Below are 12,549 nucleotides of genomic sequence, written 5' to 3' on the forward strand. Positions count from 1 at the left end.
ACTATTAGCTAATGGGCACGCACTTCGATGTCATTGAATTTGTTCACTGCCATAATCACATTTGTCAGTTTTTATTTGTCTTGCCCTCTGTGTTTAATTTCAGGAGGCTGGCAGACAGTTAACATATGTCAACAGATGGCAAAGGATGGAGAAGTGAGAGACTTCGCCTGCTAAAGGGCATCTCTACCACCCACACCATACGTGGCATGGAAACTACCAGACTTTGAAGACAGACAGGAGTATCACATGCAGTTGACAGAAAACCAAATACTCTTGAGACAAGAAACAACCTGAGTATTTACTCACAAGCCACTGAAAAAAAAAGTGAATGGAAGTGTCAGTTACAGGCATTACAGATTTCTTTACACTGAGAAGGTCACTGTTCAGTGGACTTTGAGTGGAGTTACAAATGCGGGAGCACGACTTCTCATTCCCTCCCTGGGATCAGAAATGAGCAGTCGTCTTGATTTTTCATTACATGTACAAAGCCAGAAGAAACGTTAACTTGCCAAGCAAGTGGAAATCATTCTCCCTGTAGAGAGTCCATATTCATGGATGGAAGAGTAACTGTGCATTGGATTCTCTCCACTACAACCCCAGGACTACAAGACTAGGTTATAATTGTATGAGATGCACAGAACAGACATGGGATCCCTTGAACAAACTAAAAGTCTCTAAGAAGAAGTAAGAACTGGTGATTTACAGTAGGGCATCCAAGGCAACATATGAATCCACCAAAGAGAGAAAAGGTATCAGCTAGCATTCAGAAACCAACCCACGCATGCCTTGGAAAAGCCACCTGAGAAAACAGAAGAGAGCATTCAGTAAGGAAGTTTTTAAACACAAATACACCTATCAGGCCTGCTTGGAGGGGGGGAAAAAAAAGCAAACAAAAATGTTAGATTCCAGGCAATTATATTCTCAAGCAACTGGAAACTAATAAGCTTCTTGTATTTAGGCAATGATTTACAGCTCTTGTATTTTTTCATCCTTAACTTCACAGTTAGCAAAATAATTGTGTCCTGAACACATACACAGAACTAAGGGAACAAAAGAAGCTGCAAAATGATTATTGGAACTTCTTTTTAGAAGCTGCTTTATTCTTCATCCTTTCCTGAAATGGTAAAAAAAAAATAAAAAGAAAACTACAGCAATCTCATGTTCAGTGTTTTCATTTGCCATAAGCTTGCCTCCTACATAAGTCTCAAAGTTTCTCTAAGAAGCTGGAACAGAAGATGCTGACTACAGACAGTATCTTCTTCTGAGACTTCGTGATATCAGCCTTTCACAATTCAGATGCCATTGTGACACAGTCTAAACATCTGCACCTCTCAGAAGTTTGCCTGCTCATTCATTTGAATTTGAAAAACATTAAGAAGCCCATTGCATACAAGATCTAGGAGATTCTTGCAAACATGAATTCCGCCTCAGAAAAGCCCAGGTGATTGGTTTTGAATTTTAGACACTTGAATGCTTGTATAGATTCCATAATTCTAAATCTATCAGAAAAAGCATGCACCTTTAAGAAGCCCAAATATTTGATTTACAGCTGGCCAACCGTTGAGCACCAGGATCCACTGGAGAACAATAAAGTTATTTCATATACACAGTCATACCCAGGGATATTTTTAAGGATAAAAAGTTACCCCAAATAATTAAACAAGTTATAATCCTCATTAAAAATGAGCAATTGACAGAGAGCTCCATATTTTCTTCAGTGTTTATAGTGACTAGTACTGTCAAGTGACTAAAATGAAACCTACTCCTCTATGACAGGAGCATATTTTTGGTTTGTTATTAAAAATAGTGAATCCTTCTGGCACAGCATAGCCAAGGGCAATCTATAAATTAAATGCTAAAAGCTCTCAGTGCCACATTCAAGCTTTGATTAAAATAACTGCTATGGTTTATATTTTTCTGTTGCATTAACTTTAATTACGTGCAACTCCAATGCAGCAAACCCCATTAAAGTCAACCAAGTTGTTTTAGATTTACTCCCAATTTAAATGCCACAACTTCAACCTATGAGAATTGGCAAAGGAATTCTTCTTTATTAGGTCGCTTACTCAGGAGATGAGAGAAAAAATCTCATAATTAAAGTGCAGAGTTTAACGCTCTACTTGTTCAAAAGTGAACACAAAGCAACCAAGCTAAAGCTATTACAGTATTCATAATTCATATACAACCTTTCACAATGCTGAAGTGACTTCTTTTGTAATCATCGTATTTTGCCTAATAAAAGACGAGGGCCATCTGTAACGCAAAGTCTAGCTGTGGAAGCATATACTTCGTTGCAGCGTTTGCAGTGGGAACAACAATATGGTTGAATCCCTCTTTAGTTCCGTGATTGTTTGGTCCCAAACAATTTTCTGCAAGGTTGCGTTAACAATGCACTTGCCCATTTATCTTTGCTGCAGCAGCGCTGGAACTACAGTAGTTACAGAATACAGGAAAATTGTTGCAGCTCTATAAAACATGCAGTCATCTTGCTAGAGTAAGCAAGATTTTTGAGAGCTTGTCTTTCAGCAGGAGTTTGTGTCCTGTAAGCTGTCCCACAAACAGTGCTGGCTGCTGACCAGCCAAGGCGATGAATACACGTGGAGAAAAAAGGCAGAGAGATTCTATTTCAGGCTTATTCCTGTTAAAAGACTGGGGTTTTTATACAGCTAGGCCTTGCTTCTTAAGAACTACTACATGAAAGCCTTCAGCTGCATAACTATGAGTAACAACAGAACATCTGAAATGAAAAAAAAAATACCCCTGTCCCTTGTAGGTCAGACCACTGACCACAGCTTCAGCACAAAAAAAATCTTGAGGCAAAGAAACAATCACACCAACCGATATACTCAGAGGTTTAAGAGCTGCTTGATCTATACATTCCTTGCAATGCTCAATTCATTTCTCTGGCACTAACCAACTTGCAAAGAACAAATTTGGCATTTTGCACTAATGCAATCAGAACTTCATACATGAAATTGCAACCTCAGCCAATGAAGTTGGGCTACTAACTCTGGCAGAGAGAATATTCCCTAAGAAGTATGTTGTCCTACATTTATTAATCACATAGGACATTACTTTAATATTCCGCTATAATATTTCAAATCCAAAGCATCAACTTAAGAGTCTGAAGAGGTTTCAATTTTTGCTGAAGCATATAAAGGTACCTAAACAAGAAAAGTTATTTGAACACTGAAAACAGATTTAGAGTGAAAAAAATCACAAAGTGAACAAGCAAAGGATAATCCTGAAGATCTGAAATTCATTTTTTAAGCTTGGAACATTTCTAGCTACTCTGACAAGTATCTGGAGTTCAATCACAGTTTTTAGTTTTGTAGCAACTTTTCAAAATCACCAGCACAGAACCATACATAAAACCAAACCATGTAAGACCGAGCATAATGAAAAAAAGAGTCTTACTAGCAACTTCTGCCAGGCAGGATAGCTACCATTTAGCAAAGCTTGCGCCATTCATTAACTTTCCATTTGCAGGACAAGAAGAAAGATCCAACCCCACTGTTGCTCTCCATCCCCCAAACAGATGTAAATCACTCTGTACAGATTAGACAGATGCTGCATCGAGGTACAGGCCTTGCAAGGTTCGCAGACATCCGCACAGTGCCATATTTTCAGATAAGAACAGGTCATCATTCAGCATTACCTTCATCCAAAATTAATTGTGCACGATTTTGACTCTGCTCCTAATTACTTCCGAATATTTTCCTTGGCAGTGTACATACTTCGATTACGGTAAGCATAATTTGAGGGGGGAATAACTCACAGAGGGAAGAGAAACAGAGAGGTGGCACTTACGGTGTTGCATTTTGTCCCACACACCACTTGTCGGTGGTTCAGCCACTGGGAGGCAAACACTTTATTAAGGGTTCCGAGGTGAAATTCTCTCTCCTTCAGGAGGCTGGGAAGCTGCTGAGCTGCATATCCGTGCAACAAGCGGTGATAGCTGGACTCATTCTGCAACCTGACCTCCCTGCCTTTCAGGTAGTACACCAGAGATCTTTTCACCGGGGGGAGTCTTTTCCTCTTGTGAGTCGAGTGATCCCACCCATACTGTGGAAAATAAACATGGAAATTAGATAAAGCACCTAGAACAAACTTAAGACACGACCCTCCTAAATTCAAACACATTCCCAGCAAAACACTGAAGTCTTCCAAACTACCCAGGGAATACCGTACAGGAAGATTAATTTGGAAATGCTGACCCAGGCTCCAACAACATAAAATTAAACATCAATATTTGCTAAAGAAGTAACACTGCGATGACATTAAAAGCAGTCCACACCGGTTCGGCACCGTTAAGACGCCAGATGCTTATAGAAACAGAAACAAGAGGAAGCCGAGAAGCGCTTTAAGCTTTAAACAGAAGCGGGCGGCCCCGACAGCCCCCCGCTGTGGGGGTGGCACCGCGGGGGCCGCCCGGTACCGACCGCGCCGTTCATCGGCCTCCTCCGGCCCGGCCTGGGGCGGCCCCGCAGCATCGCTCAGCCCGGCGGCGGCGGGGACCCGGCGGTTACGGGCCGAACGGCTGAACCCAACGGGGGCAGCGCCGGGCGGGGCGGGGGGGGGCGGCAGGAATCCGGGAGAGCCAGCGGGGCAGGGCGCGGGGGGAGCTGCCGCTGTGCCGCACCGAGACAACCTCCTCCACCGGGGCCAGGACCGCTCCTCCCCCCCGCCCCGGGACGCCTTCCCCGGGCACCGGGACCCCCCCGCCCCAGCCAAGTACAGGGACACGGCAACCCCCGGTCAGGGTCACCCCTCACCCCGGGCACCAGCACGTTCCCTCCCACCGCGGACAAGGGCTTCCCCCCATACACCCGTTCCCGCCCCCGGCCTACCTGCTCCCCCTGGAGCCCTCCGGGCCCCGCGGCGGCGGCCGCCGCCGCTTTCCGCTTCCTGCTAACTGTTTTCCGAGCCATAGTAGAAGGAGAAGGAGGAAGAGGAGGAGGAGGAGAGGCCGAGAGCCCGGCCCGGGCCCCACATGGAGCAGGAGGGGGAGGCGGCCGCCGGGGGACGGGGCATATAAGTGCGGGGAGCCGGGCCCGGTCACTCTCTCCGCCGCAGGCCCCGCCGACCGCGCTTCACGACATTTTCCCCCAGATTTTTTTTTTTTACGACAGTCGCGTCGCACCTTTGCGGCGGCTCCCCCGCCCCGCCCGAGAGCCTCGTTTCCTAGCAACCGGAGAAGGCAAGGCGGCGAGCTGGCCCGCCCCTTTTGCGGTTGCTAAGGCAACGGGGCTCCCCCAGGGGGCGGGGCGGCGCCCCCTGGCGGCGGCGGCGGACCGTGTGCGGGGCGGGGCCGGCGGCCTCCCCGGGCCCCGCCGGTGTCACCAGAGGCGGGGGGCGGCTGGGTCGCTCCTGTCGCCGTCTCGTTCTGAGCGACCGAAGGTTGCCGGGCCACCCCCGGAGGGAGACCCCGTCCGCGAGCAGGCGGCCTGGCTGCATCACCCGCCTTCTCCGAGCGCCGGGTGCGCGTTGCTTGGTGCAGGATGAGGCGCGCGGCAGGCGCCAGGGCGCTCCGTTCCACCGGGAAACGCCGTTGTTGCGGGGGGATTGAAGAGCATACGGAGTGTTCGTATTTAATTACGCCGCTTTAAAACCCACGTGGGTGGATGCGTGCCTTTCCTTACGTCCGCGTGGCTCACAGGCACTTTTCCCTATGCTTATAGAGGCAAAAATTAAAAGTAACCCAAAGCCCATCACCGCCGTTTTGCAAGCGACGTGGCAGAGAAAAGAAAAAGGACGAGGAGCAAAGAGAGGGATGTGCGAGGCGCAGGTGGGCCGCAGCAGCAGCCAGCTCCCCACCACCTGCAGCCCTCTGGTGCCTCCAGTCACATGAAATCGGTGAACATACTGTTGCCCTGGTAAAGAAGGCACTTCTTTTAGCCCGTTTTTTTGTGTTTTCATCTAACACACCGTCAAGACAAGGGTGCTGTGAAAAGCCAAACGGAAAAAAAACCCCAAAACCCAGAAGAACATCACAGGCTTTCCAGCGTCCCCCGAGGATAAAGAGTCGAAGGGATAATTCTAGTTTGGCCGTTCCCAGCCGTGATTTACCACAATCCATCCCCCTCTCCACACCCTCCCTCACACACACAACTGCCACCTGCGTTTTGGACAAAACCCCTCCGTTTTGGACCAAGGGCCCCTCAAAAGGCTGAAAACCCGCTGCCAAAGCTGTTCTTGGGGGTAAGCGCCGTGCTCCGGTGCTTCCCGGCGGGGCTGCCTCCTCAGCCGCGCCGGGCGGGAGCGCAGCTCCTCGTGAGGGGACGAAGGCAGGCGTCGAGGCAGCCACGGCCGCCGAGGGAAGGGGCTGAGGCGTATGGGCTGAAATGCCGCCTCTGAGCCCGGCTTCGCCGCCCTCACCCAGCCCCCAGGGGAGCCTGTCGCTGTGCCCAGCTAGCAGAGGGGCAGGAGAAGCCGCCGGACGGGGCCGGGGCCGGGGCCGGGGCCGGAGCCGGAGCCGAGGACGGGCCCGGCCGCCACCGCGGCCCCCTCCGTCCCGCCCCTCCCGGAAAAAGGCGGGGCTACCCTCCGGGGTGACGTCACCGTGAGCACCTCCCGATTGGGCCGGCGGGGGCAGGTGACTTGGCGGCGTGACGCCAGCGCGTCGCTGGGGAGGCGAGGCGGAGGGCAGGTAGACAAGATGGCGTCGCCCGGTCTCGGGGCTGGAGGTGGTGACGCGGTGCGGGTTTCGTAGGGGCGGGCGGTGGGCAGTGACCGCAGGAGCAGCCGGAGCCGCCAGCCGGGGGCCGCCGGGTGCCGCGCAGGTAACGAGCGGGCCGTGAGGGGAAGGAGGGAGGGGTGCTGGTTCCCCTTGTAGCGGGGCCTGGGCAGGGGGGCGCAGCCGGCCGCTCCGCGGGCTCTCCGCCCCGCCGCCCGGCCCAGACTTCGCCGCCGCTTCTTCTCGTCTGGGGCGAGGGACCTTCGCCGGCCTCGTCATGATTCAGCAGATGTGAGGTGCCGGTGGGGCGGCGGCGGGGCCGCTCGTCTCCCGGGGGGGGCTCGCAGGTTGGGGGGCCGCTCCCCTGGGCGTGGAGGGGAGCGAGCCTGTGGGTGCTGCCTTAGCATGTGGCCCTGCTCTGCCTTCACGGCGTCTCGCTACTGCTTTTGAAGGTACTATTTAATGGAGATGAGAACCTGCACAGTCAGCTCAGAGGGACGGAGTCCTGGCGCTCTGTCCTGGGCTGGACCCGGGGAGCAGAGGTAGGGAGACGCTCTTTTCCCTACGCTCCCCTGCTTTCCGGCAGTTTCGGGGACTGCCTGAGTCAAGGGAGCACCTTTCTGCTTAATAATCCATGACGAATTTGCCTTCTCAGAGCTGATTGCTGTTGAAATCTGAGTAAACGGTTAGTGTCCGTGATGTTTGGAAGTAAGTTCTTCCCCATGGTAACGAAGTCTTCTGTGAAGAACTGAAACATCTGCTTTTGTTTGGTGGGGGGGGAGGGGGGAGTGCATGTGTGTTTTTGTCAAACGTGCCTTCAGGTAATTTGTTTATTTCTGGATCTCGTGTTGTGAAGACCATAGTACTCATCTTGTGTACTATGCCACTTGTGACTTTAGATTTCTACTGTATTCACTCTTTGGTTGCGTCTTCTTGTAGGCTGAAGAACCAAAGTTTTGTTCACTTCGGTGGTCATAGCCTTTCATATCTCTGTTTATGCTTATTACCTATTTCTGGATCTTTTCCAGTTAGCTGTTCTGCTTTTGAATGGGGAAGAGGATCACATCTTTCTCTGCATTTGAGATGCAGACATAACCATGGATGTATACACTGGTGTAAGAATACTTCAGTTTTGTAGTTTCTAACTTCCTGATAATGCCTTGTGTTCTGTTTGGCTCAGTGCTTACTAGAGGTAAAACATTTAACGCTTTTATGAAGCTATTTAGTATAATTCAAGAATTGTCTTCCTGAGTTTTGATAGCTCAAAATCTATCATTTTAAAGGGAAAGTTAGGATTGCTTTGTTTTTTTAGTTAGTAAAAGAAATTACAATAGATGGAAATGAGTAATCCCCTTATCGAGTGTTTTTATTCCCCGTATCATTTAAAAACTCCAAACAAGCCAAAAAAAAGTAGTCTTACAGAAATCTTACGACGTTTATACTATCACATTAGAATAGAGATAAGCAGGTGGACTCTGGCACTTGGCTGGACAACTAATACAGCTGCCATCCTGGATTCAGTAAAAATGTATTCATGTCGAATTTAAGCACTTTGAGGTGCTAAATGCTATTCCTAAATGACAAGTGAGTATTGCCAAATTAAGGAACAACTGAGTTGTGACTGGTGATGTAACTTCAGCGGCTGTGCTACTGATAGAGGCACTCTGCATCTAACAGCCTCTGTTAAGAGGCTTTTGTGGGAGCTTGGTGAGGAGAATCTTACTCCAACTGTGATCGAGGGTGTTAAGGAAAAAGGAATAGGCGGTACTGCAGTTAGCCAGACCTCTTCCTCACCTTCTTTCCCTTATCATCCTTGGAGCATGGGACGTTCTGCCCCTGTGCAGGCCCTCCTGCAGCTGCCGGCTTTCTGGGGCTGTCCCTGCGTACTTGGCATCTCTCCTCTGCAACAGCGTTTTTCAGGGGAGAGGGAAAAAACTGTTTTGGCTGCTTCCTCTCCTTTTCTCCATACAGCACAGAGCTATGTGTATTAGCCATGAGGAAGGGAATGGGGCTGAGATGGTACATGTGGTAGCAGTGTTGGACCTATTTATTCAAGGCCACGTGCAGCATGGTGTTAGGTTGCAGCACTACGGTAGTACTGCTACTTAATGACTTCAGTTTTCTATACATGCAGAACTGTGATTCAAAAGTGGCAGTGTTGCTTTAGATCACCATTGCAATTGGGTGACTTAAACCTTGTAGGTAAAACCTTAATTCTAAGGTTAGGGAGAGAGAAAACATGTAGAGAGAAAACTTAGTTTTTGCGAGCTTGTGGTTTTAGTCTCAGAAACAAAACTGAAAGTGATTACACTTTTCTTGTCTCACCAGCTGTATCTGGCCTGCAAGTTTGACAGTTCTTTTTTTTTTTTCCCCCCTGTGAGTGCACTGTGGAACAAAGGAGTCAGGGAAGAAGTTGCTTCTACTAAGAACAGACACTCCATAAGTTAAGTGTAAGCTGAAGCAAAGCTACCTGAAACTTCAAAGAGAAAACAAGTGAATGAATAAATGTTAGTTTCTCTTTAATGACTTGAACTTCAATTTTTAGAATATTTTAAGAGTATACTCGTCAGTATAGAGAATATACTGATCAGCTGGGAGACTCTATAGTTTACATTGATGGACAGAAAAATCTTAATGATGAAGAATCATCAAAAACACGTGGAAGAGCTCCATCTCCATTGTTCACATGCTGTTTTGCAGTGCCCAGTACTTGCTATCCTAGAGACAAAAATCGCTAACAGAATAGGAGTCAGGTTTCTGGACCAATCCGGCAGACTACCTCATCTAACTCTGTCACACTGGCAGCCAGAGCTGTTTTGGCTGGTGCTGGTGGCAAAAGTGCTATAATGCCACAGAAAGCATGTCCTTACCCCTCCTCCTCCTTTTTAATTGTGTAAGCTTGTGGTTTCCTGTTGCTTCCACAGACTTTAGGGATGGATAATTCAGGACATTCAACATCATTGTCAATGTCCAGTCTCTATATCGTAAGTTTTTTATGTCAGTCTGTTCCTGTATTTTACAGTTCTGCTGGGTTCAATATTTTGATAAATTGATTATCAGACAGAACTCATTAGACAGAACTTCTATCCAGCCTTCTCTGGCATTTTGTTTCTAACATAATCACTCCTAGTCTTTTCAGTCATAAATTCCAGACCTTCAGCTGTAATTTTACAAGCTTCTCTACCTAAAGGCATTACTATCTCTTTAAAATTGATCGGTGCAATTCAGATCAACATCAGTGTAAACAAGGTCTGGTGGAGCTGTAACTGAAAACTCTGGAAGACGTTTTTGAAAACTACTGTCTGAAGAAAAGGCAAAGAAGGGTTGTTTACAAATTATAAATAGCTTTCTTGTTTGAAAAAGTAGGCCTTCTAGGGTGTATCAAAGGTTGGTTTCTCTTCCCTGTGTTGTGCCTGCTTGCTCTGATAACCAGGAAAAGGCAATGCTATTGATCTTACAGTGTGTACCACTCTACAATCAATCATTGGGCTTGCAGTTGATCGATACAAGCCTGAGCTCGCAGTTTTTCTGTGTTAACTACTTAGGTAGGTAATCCTGTGTGGTATGCAAGTGCATTGCTTAATGCTTTGACCCTCTGACTTGGTTTGAATAAGCTCATGTTCTGTGTCCCTAATGACCTTTTGCAGTCAGTGTAGTCTTATATTGAGCTCTAAGAAAAACTGAGCATTGGGGTCTTTCTCTCTCCTAAATGATCAGATTTATTCCAAATCCTTGCTTGCATGGGGAAGGCATTTTCTTAGCTGTTAAGACATACTGTCTTTCTTCTGGTTGGGAAATTTTGAAAGAATAGCTTGTATGTCTGGACTTGATTGTTTGTTTTTTGTTTTTTTTTCCTCTCAATGAAAGGCTACAAGGTCTTTTCAGAATCCTTTAAGCTTGCAATGTACTTGAAACGCACATCGAAGGGGGAACAGAATATCTTTGCTCTGACTTAGGTTTAAATCTTCTTTTCTAGAAGGGAAAGTAGATTGGTTCAAAATACCATGTTGCATTAGTAGTATTAGTTTCTAACTAACTGACTGAGTTCAAATGGAAATTCTGAGCTTGTGTTTTCTCAGCTGCATTTTGCGGCAGAAACTCTTACACCAGAGTAACATTTTAAGTGGGGAAATCAGAAGAACATGAGTCCTGTCCAAGAAGCAGTCAGTTCTTCAGCTGGAAGATGGTCTGAGTATGAATATACTAAAGCTACTAAACTATTGGTAGTTAGTATCATGGAAACTAGTAGTAGAGGAAAGAGTTGTGAGCTCCTGGTTAATCTGGTCTGTGTTGCTGGAGATAAGCATTCATGATAACTATCTACTAGATTATGTGAAAGATTTTATTTAAGCCCTTTCCTAATGTATGTGTTTGTGCTTGCACCATTTGACATCTCTAGGCTAGCAGCAGATGACGCCGTGACTGAAGTGACTGGTGAGATTTATTCCCTGAGTTTGGGAGGTTGGATTTCTAAAAGTATGTGTATTACCAGTTGTGTTATGTCAAGTGTTAGCAGTGTGCTTAATCTAGACATAGATATGTGCTTCTGTGTTCATCTTGATCTGCCTTATCAATTCTGAACTCTAAAGTAAAACTAGATTCCTAGTTTATAAACACTCTTGCAGTAATTGTTAAAGCATATATATTTCCTTTACTGATACAGCAAAGCCACACTGGGTACCACCCTAATGACTAATACCATCATGTGATGTCGTTGCACAGTGATATATAATAATTTCAAATAGAAATATAGGAGGCACATGTAGTAGGGAAAGGACTTCATATGAATAAAGCCACCATTCATAATCTGGAATAAAATTGTGTGGGGTGAAAGGATAGAAAAGCTTCATGCTGCATGCCCTCTGAGAAAAGAAGTGTTCTTAATATTTTAATTAAGTATTAGGTCACCACAAGCAGTTTGTTGCCATTCTATTTGACTTCTTGGTAGAAAAAGCTGAAAGATTATTGAGTTTAATTTTGCTCGCTGTGTTTGTAACAGTATAAAAAGAAGGGGTTTTATTGTGCTTTTCAGAAGTACCTTTAGGTTCTTTATTGGGAAGAGAGGGAATGAGTAAGTGAAGGTGTCCCCTAAATCAGGTGTTAGTTGGAGGTTTGGAAACAGAAATGGGTAGAAAAATTAGGTACTATAAAATAACTTTGCACTCAAGGGGGGCAATGAACTATAAAGATTTTGGGGGGCAGATTTCTATATTGCATGCCTTTGAGGTTTGTGAGCTCCTTATAAACCTAGGTTTGTTATTAATCAAGCTGAAATTCTATCAGTCGTCGTTGGCTGGCAGGGCTCTGTACTGGCAATTACTTTTACAACTAAGCATATAACTATTTGTGGTATTGGCTTATAGATGCTATTCTGAGGAATAATTTACAGAAAATATTTGGGTAAGAAGATTCTGTATCAAATTTTAACCAGCCAACTATTTGTGTTACCATTTTAATCTGAAGAACTATGAGACTTTGCGAGGTAGAGGGGGAGAGGTGTTTCAGGACTCCCACAGCTGATAAAGAGTATCGTGCTTGCACAAATGCAAAATGCAATTCCTTTAAGCCAGTGAACTGTCTGTGGAAGAACAGTTGCTAGATTCTGGTTAGTGTCTTAGCAGGGGACAGTTTTTAAAATATCTGCAGTTACAGGCTTCCTTCTTGTTCATAGAAGGGAGTTTAATATATGGTTTCTGTTGACTTACCTGGAAATCTTTTGATAGCTGGAAAAAGCTCATTATGTATTCCTAGATCACTGAATGCCTGTGCTTAGTAATGTAATTTCTTTGCAAAGAAAATGCAAGTAAAGATGATAAAAAGCTTGTTGCTTTTAACTAACACTATTGAATTTTTCTTAATTTGTATGCAAAGGG

At 46.1% G+C, this 12,549-nt stretch overlaps 2 protein-coding genes across 4 annotated transcripts in view; one reads left to right on the forward strand and one right to left on the reverse strand.

The window, feature by feature from the left end:
- DCAF12 (DDB1 and CUL4 associated factor 12) overlaps positions 1 to 5,113 on the reverse strand; it is a 30,070-nt gene extending 24,957 nt beyond the window's left edge. The window contains exons 1-2 of the mRNA XM_072861020.1: positions 4,851 to 5,113; positions 3,811 to 4,065 (exon numbers count right to left, since the gene is read on the reverse strand). Coding sequence (XP_072717121.1) covers positions 3,811 to 4,065; positions 4,851 to 4,931 — 336 coding nt within the window. The 5' untranslated portion in view covers positions 4,932 to 5,113. The remainder of the gene's footprint in view (positions 1 to 3,810; positions 4,066 to 4,850) is intronic.
- A 1,515-nt stretch (positions 5,114 to 6,628) lies between these two features.
- UBAP1 (ubiquitin associated protein 1) overlaps positions 6,629 to 12,549 on the forward strand; it is a 38,029-nt gene continuing 32,108 nt past the window's right edge. For 2 of the 3 annotated variants that reach the window (XM_072861017.1, XM_072861019.1), the window contains exon 1: positions 6,629 to 6,782. The gene's annotated coding sequence lies outside the window, so the exon portion shown is untranslated. Of the gene's footprint in view, positions 6,783 to 7,704; positions 7,792 to 12,549 lie in introns of those variants that run through there. The other variant, XM_072861018.1, reaches the window with a different exon arrangement.

This window comes from Ciconia boyciana, chromosome 4 (assembly GCF_034638445.1).
Source record: "Ciconia boyciana chromosome 4, ASM3463844v1, whole genome shotgun sequence".
Taxonomy (NCBI): Eukaryota; Metazoa; Chordata; class Aves; order Ciconiiformes; family Ciconiidae; genus Ciconia; species Ciconia boyciana.